General features: G+C 46.1%; 1 protein-coding gene across 1 annotated transcript; it reads right to left on the bottom strand.

Moving 5' to 3' along the window:
- Positions 1-1,085: 1,085 nt before the first annotated feature.
- LOC138267278 (membrane progesterone receptor epsilon-like) lies at positions 1,086-2,213 on the bottom strand. The gene has a single exon (XM_069216135.1). The coding sequence runs from the start codon at positions 2,211-2,213 to the stop codon at positions 1,086-1,088; it is 1,128 nt and encodes a 375-aa protein (XP_069072236.1).
- Between the last annotated feature and the right edge of the window lie 19,569 nt (positions 2,214-21,782).

Raw genomic sequence — 21,782 nt, forward strand, 5'->3', positions numbered from 1 at the left:
GTACAGCAACGGTAATAGCAGTGCAAGCTTCTCTCACACAGAGAACATGTACAGCACATGCAGCAGCAATGCAACCTTCACTCACAAATAGAACAGGTACAGCACAGGCAGCAGTGGTGCAAGCTTCCCTCACACATAGAACTGGTACAGCACAGGCAGCAGTTGTTCCGGCTTCCATTACACTCACAGCTGGTAAAGCATTAGAGCAGCAGTGTGAACTTCCCTCACACATTGAACAGGAACATCACACACAGCAGCAATGCAGGCTTCCCTCACACATGAAACAGGTACAGTACAGGCAGTAGCAGTTCAAGCTTCCCTCACACACAGAACAGGTACATCAGCTGTAATAGAAGTGCAAACTTCTCTCACACATAGAACATGTACAGCACACGCAGCAGCAGTACAAGCTTCACTCACACATAGAACAGGTACAGCAGAGGTAACCGCTGTGCAAGCTTCACTCACACACAGAACAGTAAGCGTCCATCAAACACAAAATAAGTACAACATAGGAAGCAGCAGAACCCTCCATGGATTCAAAATGAAATCTGCCGCAAATACTGAAAATGGAATGCATGTCTGAACAAACCATATCCTCTTGTTCATTAAGATACTGTTACACGGACCCCAGGGCACTCACCCCCACCACCAATAAGGTGCTTGCTTACCACATACCTTTTCCAAATCAACTATCAATTTTATTGGTTTGTGTTAATTTCCTCCCTTTGAAACTAACTGAAGCAGCAGGTCCAACAACAAGTGCCATTTCATAATAATGAAAAAATGCCCAGAGTCAACGGCGGGTGGCACCTGCTTACCCGGTCCAGCACACCATGCAACGCGTGCTCCTGAGAATGGTAACCAAAGTGTCCATGATCCCAGGGTACCATGAGGTATTAGTTAGTTACTAGTTAGTGGTCTATTCTTCTTAAATGGCGTCATCTTCGTGCTCCTGCAATGCCAAGTCCAACATCCCTTCCCTTCAAAGGCCTCACGCTGAGCTGGGAAACCAAGCTCAAGACTGAGTAGAGAGAGCGCCTTGTGGAATGGCTGAGAAAAGGGCGCCCACGTGCTGCCTCCATTCACTGAGACTTGGGTTTGCGCTCCACAGCGTGTACTTTCATGGCAAACCAGAGGACAATGGCGGCCAGTCCCAGCAGGAGGACCAGCATGACCCCAAATGTGGCCAGGAAGGTAGGCGGCCGCGGCAGATCCCCCTCCAGCCCCTTCATCGCCTCCTTGATCATGTGCAGCTCATCCAGGATACTCATGAAGGTAAAGAAGTGGAACCACTGGTGGCTGTGGCCCCAGATGTCAAACTTGCCCGGTGAAAAGCGCTCTGGTATCTTGCAGATGTTGAAGACCCCAGAGACGAGCAGCCAGAGGCAATGGCGAGTGAAGAACAGAGCAAGGCTGCTGCTGCAGGCACCCATGTACAGCTTGTAGAAGACTGGTGTGGAGACCACCACGAAGGGGAGAAGGAACACCAGGGTGCGGATGATGTAGCGGTAGCGGGGCCACTGCTGGCGGGAGCAGCAGCAAGCCAGTGTGCACACCAAGGCGAGCAGACAGGCTGTGGGGACATAAAGAGCCTCAAACCACCAGCCCACCCTGGCCAAGGCACTGCCCACCGGGAGCAGCCAAGCTGGGTACCAGGCAGCTGACGGAGAAAGGGCATCTAAGGTTGGCGCCAACTCCTTGGACTCATCCATCGATGTGAGAGGTGTGTTCCCCAGCCAGGGCACTGAGCCATCACTGGCCATGCCAGTGCGTGGGTTGATGTAGTAGAAGTAGGCCAAGGATGACCCCACTGTGTAAGCACTGATGGTGCCATAGTCAACAAAGAAGCAGATCTCGCGAACCACTATGGACATGGAGTTGAAGAGGTGGGCCATGCTGCTGACCACCAGCAGGCCACAGACGCCAATGAAGTAGCTCCAGAAAGGGTAGTAGAAGGGGTCTAGCACAGGTGCCGAATTCTCCCACCAGAAAAGCTCCAGGAAGTAGAAGGCGAAGACAAAGGTCGCCAAAAAGTGGGTCCAGAAGTTGCCTGTCTCATTGGTGGGCTGGAAGGCCGAGCCCAGGTACTCGCCGAAGCTGCAGTTAGGGATGCGGTAGCCGCTCAGGATGAAGTTCTCTGCCATGCAGGCGGGAACCTCGGTATGCCGTAAGAGTGCAGACTTCCTTCGAAACAGCATCTTGGCAGGCATCTAGGGAGTTTAGTGAATTACTAAGCAGTTAAGTGGATTAATGCAGGAGTTTGATGGTTGGAGTTAACTTCAACAGATTGGCTTGAATTCAACGGAATGACTCGAGTTCCGCAGATTGACTTGAGACCGTTAGATTAACTTTAGTGTTCAATGAATTCATTTGCAAAGTATGTGGACTAACTGCTCAATGAAGGCTCCGTACATGGTCGGGTTCACTAAAAACTTTAGTGGCAAGCCTCAGGAATTCAGCGGACTGACTTGTAAAATGGCTCAACTCAAGGATTTTGCAGAATGATGTGACAATTTAACAGCTAAAATCAAGAGTTTGAAAAATGATTGAGTCAAAAGTGTGATGGATGAATTTGAGATTTTGATAAATTGAATGTACACTGGGTGAACTTGAGAACCTGATGGATTAACATGACCATTAAACAGATGAATTTGAGAGCTCGAGGGAGTAACTTGAATGTTCAATTCATGAATGAGGGTTTGGTGGATTGACTTGAATTTTCAGTGGATTAATTTGAGAACCTGATGGATTGATTTAAAAGCTCAATGAATGAATTTGAGAGTTTAGCGGATTGACTTGACTATTCAATGGATGAATTTGAGAGCGTGACTTGACTGTTCAATGGATAAATTTGAGAGCTTGGTGATTGACTTCACCGTTCAATGGATGGATGTGGGAGCTTGACTTGACCGTTCAATAGATAAATTTGAGAGCTTGAAGCACTGACTTCATCTTTCAATGAATGAATTTGAGAGCTCGACTTGACCAATCAGTGGATGAATTTGAGAGCTTGACTAAACCGTTCAATGGATGAGTTTGAGAATCTGACTTGAGTGTTCAATAAAAGGAGAGAGTGGGTTGACTCACAACTTAAGTCTGTTAGTTCAGGTGCTCTGTGGATCTTGTCTCAAGAGCTTTGGACTGGTTTGGTGCTATGCAGCAAGGTCAAAGTTGCCAGTTATGTTGGAGAAAATATTTCCGGTTACCCCTCTCTGCTCCAAACTACTCGATCTTCTGTTGTGAGAGGCGAAGTGAGTTCCTTTTCACAGACATACAGTTTAACAAGGTGAAATTTCGAAATCGAGGTTGTTCTCCAAAAAATGAACCACAGGTCAAACTGGTGGTAAAACGAGACAGAGTCACAGGCCTGCGGTTTAAAAAGCAGACCTTCTCAGGGAGCTTCAGGCGGCCTTTGCTCTGGTATCTCAGAAACGTGTCCTGCAGAGTTTGGGGGGGGGGGGGGGGTGAATAGCAGAATAAACTGATTGCTTTTTCGCTTTCTTTGCGCTCACCGAGAACCCAAACGTCACCGCCGGATGCTGGAGACGGAAGGAATGTCCAGCACTTTATGACGTCAGCACTGACGGCAGGTTCCTTTAATGATCCTTTAATTCGGATTAAGCTCTTTTTATCCGGGGTCCCTTGTAGGTATTGGGGAGGGGCCACGCGACCCTCCAGCCAGGGCAAGATTGGTCCCCAGTAGCAGCTCTCTGTAGCCCCAGTCAGGGGTGGAAATGGTGCCCTCGGGGGGCAGATCTCAGAGACGGGAGAGGCACAGATCTTCGTGGGGGAAGGGGGCAAGTTTCATCTCCAGACCCCCTGCTTCCTGCATGGACGTGGGGCAGGCCAGTGGCAGGCGTCTTGTTTGTTATCTGTGCCCTGCAGATGGGGCTCGGATGACACCTTGGGGTGTTATCTGTCCCCTGAGGATGGGGCAGGGGTGAAAGCTGGGTGTGTGAGTTGTGCCCTGAAGATGAGGCTGGGGTGAAAGCTGGGTGTGTGAGTTGTGCCCTGAAGCTGGGGTGACAGCTGGGTGTGTTATCTATCTTCCTGGTCTGCGTGAAATGGACCCGGGCAGCACCAGGTGCACAGCTGGCCACAGGTGCAAAGGACAATGAGTTCCACAGCGTCCCGAGTGCACAATGCCGGCTTCTAGGCTCATCGATCAGTACAGTTCTGAGGCAATCCACTGGCCAGCACCGGTTACACCTCCAGGTCCTGGCTCCGCACCGGTTACACCTCCAGGTCCTGGTTCAGCACCGGTTACACCTCCAGGTCCTGGCTCAGCACCGGTTACACCATCAGGTCCTGGCTCAGCACCGGTTACACCATCAGCTCCTGGCTCAGCACCGGTTACACCTTCAAGTCCTGGCTCAGCACCGGTTACACCTCCAGGTCCTGGCTCAGCACCGGTTACACCTCCAGGTCCAGCTCCCAGGGGCGCGTGTCCCGGGCTGTGCACACCCCCAGCTGCCCTCTGCTGTCTCCCCGGCCGGTGCCCCCCACGCCGGCTCTCCCTGCACAGGCTGCAGCAGGTGAACCAGAGTGAGGAGCCTCAGCAGCAGCTGCCTGCCGGCTTAAAGTGCCGTGACGTCACAGCAGGCAGCAGCCGGTGGGGGAGGCGGGGGGGCTGTTGCACCGCCCCCTGCCGCCTGCTCTACAGGCAGAGAGCTGCTGTGCCTGTCAGCAGAAAAGAGGCAGCCCCTCTGATCCCAGCCCCCGCCCTGGCTCTGCAGCCCCAGCATGCAAACTAGCCCGAGCCCTGCAAAGCGCAGGGCAATGCCAGGGACTCGGAAAGCAGCGATGAAAGAGTCATTCATGCAGGGGGCAGGCACTGCGAACCTGCACTCATTAAATACCCCTTCATGCGGGGACATAGCGTTTACAGGGGGGAATTCTTGCGTTCTTGCACCCGAATGATACCTGCACACCAATACATGTGTAATCATGTGTGCACACAGCTCTCGGATTCCCAGAAATCACATCACCAAGAGATGGGGACATGCTCAGATTTCCCGGTTCAATCAATCTATGAGCAGCTGATTCCAAGAAGGTTTTTTGCATGCTGGGGCTTGTGGTCCTAAACACAGCAGGGGCTGGCTGACACTGATGCGGTCTCTATTACCCACTGTTACCAGTTCTTGAAAATATACAGTAGAGTGGCCTTTGGCTCCTCCCACAGCTGGTGGATCTCTCACCTCATGCTATTGGCTGGTTGAAGTAACATTCCACCTCCTAGGGAGAACTTGCATGCACGAGGACATTTTTTACATCTCAAAAGTACAATTAATCAGCACCCATTAAAATGTTTTAAAACATAGATTTGTTTTTTTGTACAAAGCAATATCTCTGCTTTTGACTGCAGCAAATGTTTCTTCAATATTTTAGTCAGGGCTCAGAATGCATGCAAGATCTATTAACTTTGCCAATGCATGTTTTTTAACGGGCCCAGCTAAGCTACAATTCCCAGACCACAAGGGATAAAACCTGGACTGGATGTGTTAGTCATGCATAGAACCGAGAGCTCTGACTTCTCAGAATGTGGGTGTCTAATTCAGCATAGGGTTGGCCCCTCTTTGTCTCACTCCCCTTACACCCTGACTGTCTCCTGATTACAGCATCCATTTTAGGACATCCTCATTCCTCTCTCCTCATCCCTACTTCTCATCCCTGCTTCTCATTCATCATCCCTACTTCTCATTCATCATCCCTACTTCTCATCCCTGTGTCTCATCCCTGCTTCTTATCCATCATCCCTACTTCTCATTCATCATCCCTACTTCTCATCCATCATCCCTACTTCTCTTCCATCATCCCTACTTCTCTTCCATCATCCCTACTTCTCATCCATCATCCCTGCTTCTCATCCATCCCTACTTCTCATTCATCATCCCTGCTTCTCATCCATCATCCCTACTCCTCATCCCTGCTTCTCATCCATCATCCCTACTTCTCACTTCTCATCCATCATCCCTACTTTTCATCCATCATCCCTACTTCTCATCCATCATACATCATCCCTACTTCTCATCCATCACCCCTACTTCTCATACATCATCCCTGCTTCTCTTCCATCATCCCTACTTCTCATCCATCATCCCTGCTTCTCATCCATCATCCCTACTCCTCATCCCTCATCCCTGCTTCTCATCCATCATCCACCATCCCTACTTCTCACTTCTCATCCATCATCCCTACTTCTCATCCATCATACATCATCCCTACTTCTCATCCATCATCCCTGCTTCTCATCCATCATCCCTACTTCTCATCATCATCCCTACTCCTTATCCCTGCTTCTCATCCCTACTTCTCTTCCATCATCCCTACTTCTCATCATCATCCCTGCTTCTCATCCCTACTTCTCATCCATCATTCCTACTTCTCATGCCTCAGCCATCATCCCTACTCCTCATCCATCATCCCTACTGCTCATTCCTCATCCCTCAGTCATACCAACCATTTTCAGTTTTGTGAAACAGTTTAGTTAGTTAGTTAGTTTTAAGGATTTATAAAGCGCGTAGTTACCCCAAGGCATCCCAGCGCTACCAGACATGACCAGTGTTGGCAACAGGAGGAATTCAGAGAGTTATCTACAGAAAAGAATGGTTTTGAGTTTTTTTCTAAAAAGCTGCTCTGAGGGTTCAAAACGAAGTTCAGAGGGGAGATCGTTCCAGAGACGAGCGGCCTTGGTGGAAAAGGAATTGCCCCCCCAGGCTCTCTTAGACCCCAAGATGGTCACATGTCGGGAGGAAGAGGACCTCAGAATTCGCGAGGGGGCATAAAGATATAGCCGCTTTCTAAAGAATATCGGACCCTTATCTTGAAGGGCTCGGTGAACAATGCATAAGGCTTTGAATGGGTACGCTGCTTAATGGGGAGCCAGTGAAGTGTTGCAAGAGCAGGCTTAGATAAATGTCTGGGAAGATTGATGAGAAGCATGGCAGCTGCATTCTGGACTATCTGCAGCTTTTTTATGACATAGGCCGGGGCGCTAAGATACAGTGAATTCCCATAGTCCAGAAGGGAAAGGGAAACACACCTTCACACTGATTGGTTAGGAACAGCCAATCAGAGTTATGAGAGAGAGCTGCATGCATTCTTACAGCTCTGCTGGTTTGTGAAATACAAGGAGCCCACAGCTTGGGCCATAAATCAGCTCTTGGAGAAAGAGTTATACAGTTCATGTACAGTTCATCCAAAATCTTTCTGGTTTCAGAAAAGAGGAAAAAAAACAGCTCTCAGAGATAAAAGTAGCCTCAGATGTAAACATGTTATTTTTTACAAATAAAAAGCAGGCTCAGATTTAAACATTTTATTTATTACAAATAAAAATGAAACCAGAAAAGGTTTGGATGAATTGGATTGCACTGTCACCAGAGTTGATTTTAAACATTTTGTTTCTACATATGAAACTGAAACCAGAAAGGTTTTCGGTTGAACTGTAGATGACCTGTATAACCCTTTCACCAAGGGCTGATTTAGGGCCCAGGCTGTGCACTCCTTGTATTTCCCAAACCAGCAGAGCTTTCTGCAGAGGTCTGTGCAAATAGAAAAACACTGAGTTAAATAAAATGAAATATTGTGCAGCCTTGAATTCACTGGAAACAAACACACAGTTGTTTTTCATTGAAATAGAATGCAGCTCTCTCTCATAACTCTGATTGGCTGTTCCCAACCAATGAGTGTGAAGGTGTGTTTCACAAAACTGAAAATGTGTTGGTATGACTGAGGGATGAGGAATGAGGAGTAAGGATGATGGCTGAGGCATGAGAAGTAGGAATGATGGATGAGAAGTAGGGATGAGAAGCAGGGATGAGTGATAGGGATGAGGGATGAGAAGCAGGGAAGATGGAAGAGAAATAGGGATGAGAAGCAGGGGTGAGGAGTTGGGGGGATGGAAGAGAAGCAGGGATGATAGATGAGAAGTAGGGGTGATGGGTGAGAAGAAGGGATCATGTATGATGGATGAGAAGCAGGGATGATGTATGATGGATGAGAAGTAGGGATGATGTATGATGGATGAGAAGCAGGGATGAGGAGTAGGGATGATGGATGAGAAGCTGGGATAATGGATGAGAAGTAGGGATGATGGAAGAGAAGCAAGGATGATGGATGAGAAGTAGGGGTGATGGATGAGAAGTAGGGATGATGTATGATGGATGAGAAGTAGGGATGATATATGATGGATGAGAAGTAGGGATGATGGAAGAGAAATAGGGATGATGGAAGAGAAGCAGGGATGATGGATGAGAAGTAGGGATGACGGATTAGAAGCAGGGATGAGACGCAGGGATGAGAAGTAGGGATGATGGAAGAGAATTAGGGATGATGGATGAGACGTAGGGATAATATATGATGGATGAGAAGTATGGCTGATGGATGAGAAGTAGGGATGATGGAAGAGAAGGAGGGATGATGGATGAGAAGCAGGGATGAGAAGTAGGGATGAGGAGTGAGGAATGAGGATGTCCTAAAATCGATGCTGTACATGATGACAGGATTTACGCCTCCTTTGGGAATGCAACCCCCATACCCCACAAGATTCTGACAGTCTTAAATATAACCCAAAACACTGTGACAGACCCTATAGGGGAATGGCATAAGAGAATAAATACCAGCAGTAGGATTTACCCCCACACGTCTGTTGTCAATGAAGCACATTTATCAGCACAGCATAGAGGTCATTCTTTACCTCCTAAAACCAGAATCATAAAATATTGCAATTGTGCTTTGTTTCACTTTAACTCTCCTGCCTTCTGTTCAAGGCCGCCCCTCCCCCAGCGTCTCACCTTCTAGTAATGTGGTATGACAAAGAAAATATCTAAAAGCAAACAAACACACTTAAAAAAAATCAATCATTAAAGCACATTTCATCACTGAACTTGCTAACAATCTCTCCTACCTTGTATTACCTTTATTAACCCAATGATCCAATTTCATACAAAAGCCAAAATGTACAAATGCAGAACTGAAAAATGTCTGTGAGGATATACACCCAAACCTCAATAAATTATCCAATCATTCCTAGGCGAACTCCGTCAGCACTAAACTCTTTATGGAGAGTCCAGAACAAAATATCATGATTTCACTTCCCCAGTAGAACTAGTTTTTAGTCACCCTTTTTAAGTGTGAGAGAAAGCAAATAATTAAGGAATTAATGCCACCCAGAATTGGGACTGGAATCACTAAGAGGTTCAGGAATCCAGCAAATTCAACTTTTCATCCAATGAGGAGCTTGTAGAAACATCAGAATATGGGAAACACCAAATAATCCAGTAGATTGGGAAGCGGGGTTCTGAGGCTTGTTCCTAATAAATATTCAACATGGTGTCCTCCTAGTTAGTTATTTTAATAGGAAATCACTCTTTGTTGCCCTCACATCATTTCCTTTTCTTTTCTTGTTTTTCATCAACTCTCCCTTTATGGTGTTTCCAAACAATTACTCTCTTGAACAAAAGCTGTTTAAGGTTTCTTTATGGAATTAAGTGGATTTTAACCTTTTATCTGCACTCCTTTTCAAATAATTCAAGTGGGTTTTCCTAGTGACCCTGCCCTACAGACGAGGGTCCCGGGCTCGCTGTGTCACAGGAACCAAGCTTCCAGACCAGGTCCCCCTGAGCCAGAACACAAGCAACCTAGTAGGACTGGCTTCGCCCTAGTTAGAGCTCTTTAGGCAGGTAAAGTTTGGTTCCAGTGGCGCAGTGAGCCCGGAACCCACGTCTGGCCATACCCAGCACGCTTAGGGCAGCAAAAACAACAAGTTGATGGATGGAATGATCAAATGAATCTCAGCCACTGGTGATCGCTTGGGACTGCATCCCAGTCCACCATTGTTTTGCCCACCATGCCAACTTAGTTTGGACTCAGGCATATACAAATCAGTCATGAACCTGCTCCCCATGGGATCCGCCCCCATATTCCACCAGAATGCAAACCGTACATCATTGTGTTTGAAAATGCTCCTAAAGCTGGGCACTCACAGCCGGAATCATATGCCTCCCTGACACATAAGGTATTACGTTGGGTGTGAAAATATTCAGGTTGGCCCTGTGATTTTTCAAAAGAGATTATCACCAGAAGGAGGGTCTCTTAGGTCGGTCCAGTGCCCAAAAGTTCACAAGGTGACCGTCTGATAATTTTAGAAGACCCAGCGTAGTTGGGGTCCTCCTACACTGTTTTAGCCATACCAGTACCTACCTGGAAGGCAGCAGAGCTCTTCGTTGTGTTTTTTTTATCCCCCCAAGGTCCAAAGGTTACTGGTCAGAGGCGGTAATAACCCTCCGCTGGGTGTTGTAATGAGCAAACTGGCATTTCATTACCCTCAAAATAGTCCCCCCTTGCCTCTCTCCAATAGGTTTGACATTCTGTACTCACTGGAGCAACTGAATGACAGCATGGAAAGTAATTGATCAGAAGCACAATTTTCAGTATTTTTCCTCTTTTACAGATAAATACAGACAGGAAACACACTGTTTTCTGTCCGTACTTATTGGTAAAAATCAGTAAAAACAGAAAACCGGAAGCCTTATTTATTATGTACTATATTGTATTTGTTTATGTTTGCTGTGACTTTAATGGCTCAGCAGAGCTGAATAAAGTATTCTTGATGATGACGATGACGACTTTATCATATTTATGGGATTCATTTCCTTCCTTCATTAGGACAACTCACTTGTATCCAAATGCTCAGAAAATAATCTAAAGGGCATTCGTAGGCCCTAGTCAATTTATTGAAGTCCTCTTTCCATTTGTAATTTTTTTTCCTATTTTTGATTTTGGACATTGGATGTGACAGTAATTGTTTTGTATTTTTTTTCCTTGGGGCCATTTTGAATTGTTAGGATTGGTATTTAATATTGCATTTTACCATTAATTTTCATTGGCGAATTGAATTTGACTATTAATAATCTTTGTTTTTAACATTTAGATTTATTTGTGTTTTTTCATTAATCTTTTATTTTTTTACTATTATTGACTTTTGTTTTGAAGTTTTAAATCATGATTCTTAACATGTAGTTTTAATGGTGTTTTTTCAATATATTTAACTTTCCATTCATTTTGATCGTCATTTCTTTTTTACCAGTGGTTATTTGTTAGTGTTTTTCCTTTGGATATATCTTTCTAACCCCTTCTCCCTTTTTCTTAGATTTTTGTCTTCTTTTTCTTGTCAAATTTTTATTTTTTGACTTAAACTGGTTGTGGTCACTGAAGTAACTTGCCTTACTGTGCTGCTTGTATATTGGCTTACTAAGCACTGCACTTACACACATTTTCGCTGAGGTTTGCTTTCTCTTATAGGCCAGCTACCAAAGGTGGGCAAAGGTCACCCTCACTGTTTATCCCTGGACTGTGGGCATTGCTCAACAGGGAAGAGTTACTGGAAATGGCTCTGTTTGCAGCAAGGCCATGAACAGTGGTACCTGGCTTTCAGCCTGCCAAGTTCACCTGACAATGCAATGCTGCTGAGCCAGCCTGACATTTTAAGTGACCTCACAGGATCAATTAAGTCTTTTGACCTTGATGAAGCAGAAAATGAAGGTTTTGATTTATTAACGCATAAACGTAGTGCTGAAATAATCATGTGTGACATTAACCGAATTAATAAAGATTGTACGGGGACAAAATGTGCCCTCAGAGTAGTTTGCCATCATTTATACGCGTGCTTTATATAACGTGGTGTATTAGAATTGCACTAATCCGACATAATCATAAACGTGTGCTACGATTTGCTTATTTGAAATGCCTTAGCTTAGCATTACTTTAGCGGAGGCTTTGGCCTAGTTGCCTGGTCTCACGGTTTAAATGTTCGTATTTTTCCACTGTGCTATTAAACGTGTATTTCTGCTTGAAGCTGTACTTTTCCACAGGGACTGTTCACATGCTTATCTTAAAATTGGTGCCAGCATGGCATATTTTCTCTTTAATTCAAGGTCGGCTTGCAGGTGCGGACAATGGAGGCTCTGAGAGTAAGCTAATCGAGAGACAATGTTGCAACTTGCGTACCCATCTCCAAGGATAATGTATGCTTAAGTAAAAGCTTGAGAACTGTCGTTTTTGATTGGTCAATTTGAAGCTAACCTATGAACCCTCCAATGGAGACCCTACTGGACTTGAACTGTTGTCTATAAAAACCAGGTGCACGAGAGGAAAGCTCTCTATCTTCGGACATCCCGCCATTTTGACTTCGTAGCTACTATGACCCATTTTGCTGCGACGCCATTTTGAGAGACTTTGATGCTTTCTCTAGTCGAGAGAAAGAGACTTTAATGATTCTTGCCCTAGAGACTTTAACTTTGAATTGCCCCTTTGCATGAAGTAGTAATCTTATCTTGCCGCCGTGAGGCAACTGCCCTGTTCACCCCTGCCCCTTTGTCCCGGCCCTATGCTGATCGAGAAACGATACCATTGAGACGAAGACTTCATTGATTGCTGATTGGAATTGGTAATTATGAAAGGAAATTGTAAAATTGCATTGTGTTTCCTTTAGGTAACCAACTGCTGATTTTGAGAAGGACCCTAGTTAGGAGTTTTCTAAATTACGTTGCCAAATTGTTTTTGCATGAAGTCCCACATGCTGATGCTAATTTGAGGTTAGACGAGGATTCCATATGTCGCACGATGCAATTTGAGATCTTGTTATGCTGACTAAATGTACGCAATTAGCCCATTGCAGATTATCATATTAGTGCTTTGCATTGCCACTATCGAATGCCTTGTGATTCAAATGCTACATAGATTACACTTGTTCCGACGATATGGACAGCTATTAATGTTCATTTATGTTTATCATTTGGTGTTGAGACACATCTATATCGTGCTAGCTTTGTTAATATAGGGAAATAAACTCACTAACTTTGCAATAAACTGGTGTGGTTATTCCTGGCTGAACGGTCAGGGTTCGCCGAAATGTATTCTGGATTAATTGTTAAGTGTTATGTTGTCCAAGGTGTTGCTTACGTTCGTTATTGATTATCGATTAGATGAGACTTTTCGATTAATAGTACAGAGAGTTCCCACTTAGTCAAAAGATTCATCGACCTAAAGAGCGTCCGAACGCAGGTAAATTGTTACCACGTTCCGCTCTATCAGTAGATGGTAGCAGAGGATGGTTACGTCTTTTGGGACCCTGTACCATTAGAGTACATGGTGTCGAATTAACGGTTACGCATTTTGAGGCCTCATTCGAAAAGTTGAATTAGATTTTTTTGGATGAAAATAATTGACAAGATGATGATGGGCTAGGTCCACCGCGACTTTCCCGGGATCTCGGAGCTTGCGAATGGAGAGAACGGAGATGTGGAATCAGCGCCGGCGGTACTAGTGATGGTATGAGTGAAGTTAGTTAGGGTTTTGCGCTTACACAGCTTATTGCCGCAAAGTGTGTGAAAAGGTTGTGAGGATTTTTCTTTAAGGATAGCGGAGGCGCGACTCCGAGTGTAGAAGTAGAGAAGTCGTCGAACTTCATAGAGACATCGGAGGTGCGGCTCCGAGTGTGAGAGTAGGGAAGTCGTCGAACTTCATGTGCGTCTGGCGCTTTGTGCATAAAAAGGTCCACGTGGTTGTTGTTGTTGAGACGGGCCCTGCGAGGTCAAGAGACTCCGGAGTATGTTGATCCATGTTGTGGTCTGGGCGGTTTAGTAGGTTGATCGGGCGTGGTCAACGAGTGGGTACGTGTGTTAGGGAGTGAAAGAAACTTCGACTTCGGGCTTTGACAAGATTCTAAGTGCACTAGAACAGATCATTGACAAGTTGAGAGTAGGTCTGCGGGTCAGGTTTGCTTGCGAATGTGGGGACTGAGAAAGACGGAATAGCGGCCGAGGCTGGTGAAAGAGATCGAATAGTGGCCGAGGTTAGTGAAAAGTCCCTAAGGTCCTGAAGCGATTATGTTACCCTTCCTGTAGTAAACCGACAGATCTGTTTTGGTTTTTGGTAGCTCGCGATACATGCAAAAAGTTGTTATGGGAGGAACTGAGTGAAGGAGGACTAGCCGCGAGGCTTTGTCAGCCGCAGTGTGTGTGAGTGTGACGTCACTAAGAGCCGCGCTGGGATAGGTTGGTTGGAGAGAAGGGTCGCGCACGGATTGGACGCAGTCCGTGGCACTCGATTGGAAGGGGAAAGGCAGGTGAAGAGTATTCCGGGAATTAAAGTCACCTATTGGTTACAAATTTTGTGGAATAAAAGTGACCTATTGATTATAAACTTTGTGAATTAAAAGACGAGAAAATGAAATTCCTTAAAGCATTCAGGAGTGCGATGAAGGGGGAGTCTTACATTAAAGCGAGCGTAGGAGAGGAGACGCCGCCCGAGGGCACACCAGCTTACATTGTAATGGAGGAAAAAGGGGTAGCTCCGTGCCTTTGGCTAAAACAATGGCACAAGTGGACAGAGAAACATGGGAGCGTAGCATTCCCGATACATGGGACATTCAATATAAGGGTCCTAGAGAATTTGAGATTCGCGATGTATGACATGAAGGTGCCTCCAAGGCCAGCACAGTTTGAGGCTCTAGCAATTTGGGAACTCATGGCTAGACAGCAACAGAAAAACAAGTTTGAAACAAGGATGAGGAAGGTAGAAAAGACACTAGCGGATGCTAGGTGGGATAATGCGCAGAAGGTGTGGAGGTCAGATGTATTGCAGGGAATAAAACTGTTCCCCGCAATTACTAAAGATGAAGAGGAGACAGGTAAGAAAGCTACCTGTAAGACAGACAGGAAATGTTCCAAGGATAGAGAGAACGAGGAAAAGTTGAGAAGAGAAGAGGAGTTAGAGGATGAGGAGTTGATAATGCAATTGCTGAACGACCGTCCACCACCTTATGCAGAGAATGGACAAGGTCCAAGTACCAGTTCTGCCCCTCCGGCATCGGTACAGAACAGTGAAACGCAGAATCCAGGAGCACCATCGGGATCTAAGGATCCGAGTTTACTGCTCACCCCACAGATACCGCAGGTTAGGAGAATGTATCCAGATGTGCCCGTGTTGAAACCAGCAGAACATTATCAGCCGCAGATGCCAGGGTACTACAGCAGTGACAACAATGGACCGATGATTCCAGATCCAACCATAAGGGGCGTACAGAATGGTTACAACCCAACAATGGCACAAGCTGAATCAACTCAGTTTATGATGCCTCAAAAGCAAATGCAGGGAGGAAATGTTCATGCTCAAATGACGGGGAGTCAGATGGGCATGCCGGCAATGATGACCCATAATATGGGGATGAACATGCCTCAGAATATGGGAAATGGACAGAATCCAGATGCAATATCACTGCCCATTACCGTAGGTCCAGTGGTACCTTTGTATAGTCAGCCTAACTTAGGTATGGGCAGTCAGGGACAAATGCTGCAGAATGGGACAGAAAGAAGGTGCATAGAAAACACTCCAGGGATAACCCCGATAGTGGCTCAGCCAACTGGGTCTGGGTCCTTGATGGAGTTTAGTCCCGTATGCGCTCAGTCAACACTGGTGAGGTCGAGCCCCCCACTGATAATACCATTAACATTGAACACTGAAAAGTTGCCGCAACCATCGATGGCAGTCGATGTGAATGCTACACTGATGGGGGTAAATGCGCAACAGCTGACACAGTGGTTCAACAGTCTAAATTCCACACAAAGTTCAGACAGTGGGAAAGGAGACGATTACTTGAGCAGGATGAGGCTGAACATGGAAGCACAAGAATTGGTGGAAGGAAATATGGGTGTGAACAGGTTGGAGTCCTACACGGAAGAGGAGTTGAGGTATCTATGTCCAAAGATCACGAGAGAAGTAAACAAGGTACATAAAAGTTTGCAGGAAGTAGCAGACAGGAACGGGATTGACATAGGCAAGACGAAACACTTGAGTAGGAGCTATAGGTTGGATTTTGGGACCACAGATTTTGAACACATGAGATCAGCAGGCATGAAGGCACACCTTAGAGAATTGTTGCAGAGTGCCCAAGTGTGGAGGTGCTTAGACAAGTGGGAAAGCAGATGGGTAAAGAGGAAGGATAAGAGGAGGGACAGTGCCACAGAGCACAATGAGAAAGGACCGCAGAGTAGTGATACAGTAACTATGTTACCAATGAGGGAGACAGCAGGGGGAAAATTAGTACATGTACCATGGCACAGGAGCGATATTCAGTCTTTTACGAATGATTTTCCCAAACTGAGGGAGAAGCCGATCGAATGGTATCAACAGACTGATAGGTTTGTGAAGCTTGCCAAATGTCTCTGGGAAGACCTGAACACTCTATTCGAGATTGTGGTTCCGGCAGATTTGTGGGAAGATTGCAAAAGAGCTGTAGGTTGGCCGACAAGTGAACCAGAGAGAGACAGAGAGACGGGCGCACCATCACCTATGGTGATGTGTCTGTACTATAAGGTGATTGAGCATTTGAAGACAAAGGTTGCCGCGAAAAATGTGGATTGGCAGAAAATTGATCGAACTGCCCAAGAGGCTAAAGAATCGATTCATAGTTACTATGAGAGGTTGTTGAAGGCGTTCAAGAATTACAGTGGCACGGAAGCAATCGAGGCGAAGGATATGCTTCATTTTGTGTTCAGATTTGTGGAAGGGCTGAGACCAGAGATAAGTCAGATGATAAAATCGCATTTGATCTGCTGGCAGTCGAAACCGATTGATGAAGTCTTGACTTATGCGAAATACTGTAGCGACGAAATTGAGGTGAAACAGAAAAAGCTGAAAGAGAAGGTGATGATGATGCAGCTTAAAGCGGCTCAGACAGGCTTGCAAGGGTTGCCAGGGATGCAAGGGTTCCAACAGCAGGTACCGCAACAGCAGCCGCAGGTACAGGGAAACATGGTGTTTCAGCAACAGCAGCCGCAGTTGCAAGGAAACATGGCGTTTCAGCCACAGGGCAGAGGCAGAGGCAGAGGAGGTTTTGTGAATAATGGTCCGGATTTGAACACTGTTGTGACAGGTGTGCAGGCAATGAAGAAAGTGATGCCGTGTCATGCGTGCGGAAACGTAGGTCATTGGAAACGCGAGTGCCCGATGGTGGTGCAGGAAGGCGCAGGTGCAGGTGTAGGTGTTGGTCAGCAAAACAATGATGTCAATGCATTTCAGACAATGAGAGGACCGAAAATGAGAGGTCTAAACCCAAATTTTCAGACCATAAACCAATTGCAGGGATTACAACCTATGCAGCCGCAGCAGATGCAGATGCCCCGTGTGCAGATGACGCAGATGCAGCCGATGCAACAGCAGTTACCTATGGTACCTAATCAGCAAATGCAAATACCTTTGGCACCAATGAGTCAGCAGCAAATGATGGTTCCTCCACAGGTAACGGGTCAGGTAATGAGCACAAACGGCACAGTACAACAGTTCCCATTACACAGTGAGAGTGGAATAAACAACGTATGGGAGAGTGAAAGTTCAGGAGAAGAAGGAGACTGTGTGCTTGCGGCATCCTTGGAAGTCGATCAAAGGGGTCCGTACGTAGAGGGAAGAGTAATGGGTCATCGTGTTTCATTCTTGGTTGACACGGGAGCCACACGTTCAACTGTTAAGAGCAGTGAAGTACCAAATTTGCCACTCTCAGGGAGGACAGTTCAAGTGGTGGGAGTAGCAAACAGGCATCTGACGAACCCAATAACAGATCCGATACCAGTCAACATTGGTAACTATCAAGGGGTACATCAGTTTGTGGTGTGTGACTCAAGCCCGATAGCACTGTTAGGAAGAGACCTATTGTGTAAGTTGGGTTGCTCGATCATGTGTTCAAACGAAGGAATAACAATAGAGACGAGCAATGATGGGGAAGACGAGGACAGTGTAGAGGGGGATGAGATAGAAACAGTCGACGAAGAGTATCCTCTGATTTGTCTTTTACCAATGATAACTGAAGAAGATATCCCAGCAGAATTACGGGAAACAGTCGGGAAGGAAGTGTGGGACATGACAGGGAAAGAGGTGGGATTGATGAAAGGAGTAGAACCAGTAAAAGTGATGGTAAAGCCCAATGCGATCTTTCCCCAGACCCCACAATACCACATGCCACAAGATACCCTCATGAAAGTTGCCCAACTTATTGACGAATTCGTGAAGCAGGGCGTACTGAAAGAAGTATTAAGCAGCCCATGTAATTCACCGATAATGGGACTAATGAAGCCAAGTGGGAAAGTCCGACTTGTACAGGATTTGAGAAAAATAAATGACATCATAATCAAGTGCTGCCCTGTCGTGCCGAATCCGGCTGTGATAATGTTTCAGATCCCTTGCGAAGCTGAGTGGTTCTCAGTCATCGATTTGTCACAAGCATTCTTTTCTGTGCCTCTTCATGAGGACAGCCAATTCCTCTTTTGTTTCAAATTCCTAGACAGAGTATACAGTTGGTGTCGAATTCCTCAAGGGTTCTCTGAGTCACCGTCGATATTCAATCAGGTTCTAAAGAAAGACTTGGAAGAGTTAGAGTTGCCATTCGAGTCAACCTTAGTACAGTACATTGACGACTTACTGGTTGCATCAAGACAGAAAGTGGCTGCACAGCCGATACCATTGCTCTGTTGAACCATTTGGGAGGGAATGGACACAAGGTGTCTCCTTCCAAACTGCAGTTCTGTCAGAAGAAAGTGAAATACTTGGGTCACCAGATAGAGAAAGGGTCACGGAAAATAATGAAGGAAAGAATTACCAGTGTACTTCAAATGAGTCCACCAAAGACAAGGAAGGAGGTGAGGAAGTTTTTGGGAATGGTGGGATACTGTCGCCAGTGGATTCCCAACTTCTCGTCTCTAGCAAAGCCTCTACTAAAATTGACCCAGAAGGATGCCTTGGATCAGATCGAACTGAAAGGGGATGAGATGGATGCTTTTGTTGAATTAAAGGAGTGCATGTGCAGGGCTCCAGCTTTAGGTATGCCTGATTACACGAAGCCTTTCACATTGTTTTGCCATGAACGTGATGCATGCTCTTTGTCTGTCTTGACCCAAGCCCATGGTGCCGTAAACAGACCAGTAGCGTATTTTTCAGCTACTCTGGATCCGGTTGCAGCAGCACTCCCAGGGTGTTTGCGCGCCGTAGCAGCAGTTGGTATCAGCCTCACTCAGAGTGAAGGAATAGTGATGGGACACCCAGTAACAGTCATGGTCCCTCACTCAGTTGAGATACTTTTGACCCGATCCCGAACGCAGCACATGACTGGAGCAAGACTCACAAGGTATGAAACGACTATTCTGGGCTCACCGAATGTGCAGCTGAAAAGGTGCACCACGTTGAATCCAGCTACCTTGCTTCCTGGAGAACATGCTGAAATTGAGAACGCTGAAGACGTCGAGCATGACTGCCTTCAGGTGACTGAATTTTGCACAAAACCCCGACCAGACATCAAGGACACAAAACTTGATGTAAATGACCAAATTCTTTTTGTTGATGGTTCATGTCTAAGAGATGGGGTGGGAATTTTGAAAGCAGGATATGCTGTATGTACTGTGACAGGGGTCTTGGAAGCGGGATGGCTCCAAGGAGTCTATTCTGCACAAGTAGCAGAACTTGTAGCCCTTACTAGAGCATGTCAATTGTCTGCATTGATGAAAGTCACCATTTACACTGATAGCCAATACGGGTTTGGGATTGTGCATGACTTTGGACAACTGTGGTCACAGAGAGGTTTCCTGACTTCTTCAGGATCCCCAGTGAAAAATGGGGAGAGAATAAGGGAATTGTTACATGCCATTCAAGTGCCAGTTGAAGTTGCAGTGGTAAAGTGCAGTGCTCACACGAAAGGACAGGATTATGTGTGTCTGGGAAATGCCTATGCAGATCAAGTCGCAAGATTTTGCGCTTTGAACTGTATATTGCTAAGGGATGATTGGAATACAATAAGTGAACCAGAACTCGAACCAGCTGAAGCATTTGCCTTGAAGGTCGTAGATACAATAGAAGAACTAAAAGCACTACAAAGTAATGTCAGGGAGGATGAAAGAGATTCTTGGATTAAATCACAATGTATAAAGAGACAAGACGAGCTATGGGTTTCACATGAGGGAAAATTTGTTCTGCCAAATGGTCTCTTATCACAGCTTGCGCGGTTCTATCATGGGCAAGCTCACCTAGGGAGAGATGCCATGATAAGATTGTTCAAAACTGATTGGTTTAACCCCAGATTTCGTCAAGCTGCAGAAGCAGTTTGCCATCGATGTGTCACTTGCCAACAGATGAACCCAGGAAAGGGAACAGTTGTGAACGCGAGCCACATTGGTAGGGCAAGCGGTCCTTTTAGTTGTATGCAGATGGACTTCATTGAGATGCCTGTGCATGGAGGTTTAAGATATGTGTTGGTGATTGTGTGCATTTTTAGTCATTGGATTGAGGCATACCCCACACGTAGAAATGACAGTCTTACAGTTGCCAAGCTATTATTGAGGGAGTTAATACCACGTTTCGGATTCCCGATCTCTTTAGAATCAGATAGGGGAAGTCACTTCAATAACGAGGTGATGAAGTTACTTTGCGAAGCACTGAACATTGAGCAAAAGCTGCACTGTAGCTATCGCCCTGAAGCATCAGGACTGGTGGAACAGATGAATGGTACGCTGAAGTCGAGAATGGCAAAAATATGTGCATCAACAAATTTGAAATGGCCTGACGCATTGCCCTTAGTGCTAATGTCAATGAGAAACACTCCGGATAGAAAAACTGGATTGTCTCCGCACGAAATTCTCATGGGCAGGGCTATGAGACTTCCTGCAGTTCCCGCAAACATGCTTTTGAATATTACAGATGATATGGTGTTAGACTACTGCAAAGGTCTGGCTGACGTGGTTCGCTCTTTCTCTCACCAGGTGGAAGCGACCACCTTGCCACCGATCCAAGGTCCAGGACACGCACTGAAAGCAGGTGACTGGGTCGTGATAAAGAAGCATGTGAGGAAGTCGTGTCTGGAACCCCGTTGGAAAGGCCCTTTCCAAGTGATCCTGACGACAACTACCGCTGTGAAGTGTGCGGGGGTTCCCAACTGGATTCACGCCAGTCATACAAAGAAGGTGCTGTGTCCCACAGATGAGGAAGTTGAAGCGCTGAAACTACCAGTGCCCGATAAAACGGTGCCGAGTGCTGGGACAGAACAAAAGCGAACTGAAAGCGAACAAGCAACAGCAGGAGAAAAAGAGATATTATTGGAGAACGAAGAGTCCGACTCACTTGGGGAAGACCAAGGAGAAAGTTCAGACAGCGACGACGAAGCTGCAGGTGACAAAGAACCTGAGGCAGCTGAGGGTAGCAAAAAGCCTGAAGCAGCTGAAGGTGACAAGGAACCTGAAGCAGCTGAAAGTGATACAGAGCCTGAAGAAAGTAACGGTGACGAAGGGCTCGAAGAGAGTGAGAAGGCAGGAGAGCCTGAGCAGAAGGGGGCTTTCCCAGAAACAGACGATACAGAAAAAGAAAAGGAAAACGTGACTGATTCCCCTGAAGGTGGGGACAAAGAAGAACAGAACGAAAGAGTTCAAACTTCTACAGAAAAGGGTGCAGGTCCATCAAACGGACACGGTGCAAAAAGAAGACTAAGTATCTCACCGATAAAAGAAAAGGGTAAAGAAGGTTTGAACGAAGGAGGAAGGCCGAAAGTGAAAGAGAAAAGAAAGGAAGTGACTGTTGTGGAACAATCGTCAAGTGAGGAAAAAGACTTGGCGAAGGAGGAGAGTGCCAGCGAAGCAGAATCAAAGAGAGAAGCAAAATTGAAAAGGAAAAGGATACCAAACAGGAGGTATTCCGGTCCTGAATGGGCATATGCGGTAAATGATGATTGGACTGATGAGTTTGTATCT

The sequence above is a fragment of the Pleurodeles waltl genome, chromosome 12 (genome assembly GCF_031143425.1).
Source record: "Pleurodeles waltl isolate 20211129_DDA chromosome 12, aPleWal1.hap1.20221129, whole genome shotgun sequence".
Classification (NCBI taxonomy): domain Eukaryota; kingdom Metazoa; phylum Chordata; class Amphibia; order Caudata; family Salamandridae; genus Pleurodeles; species Pleurodeles waltl.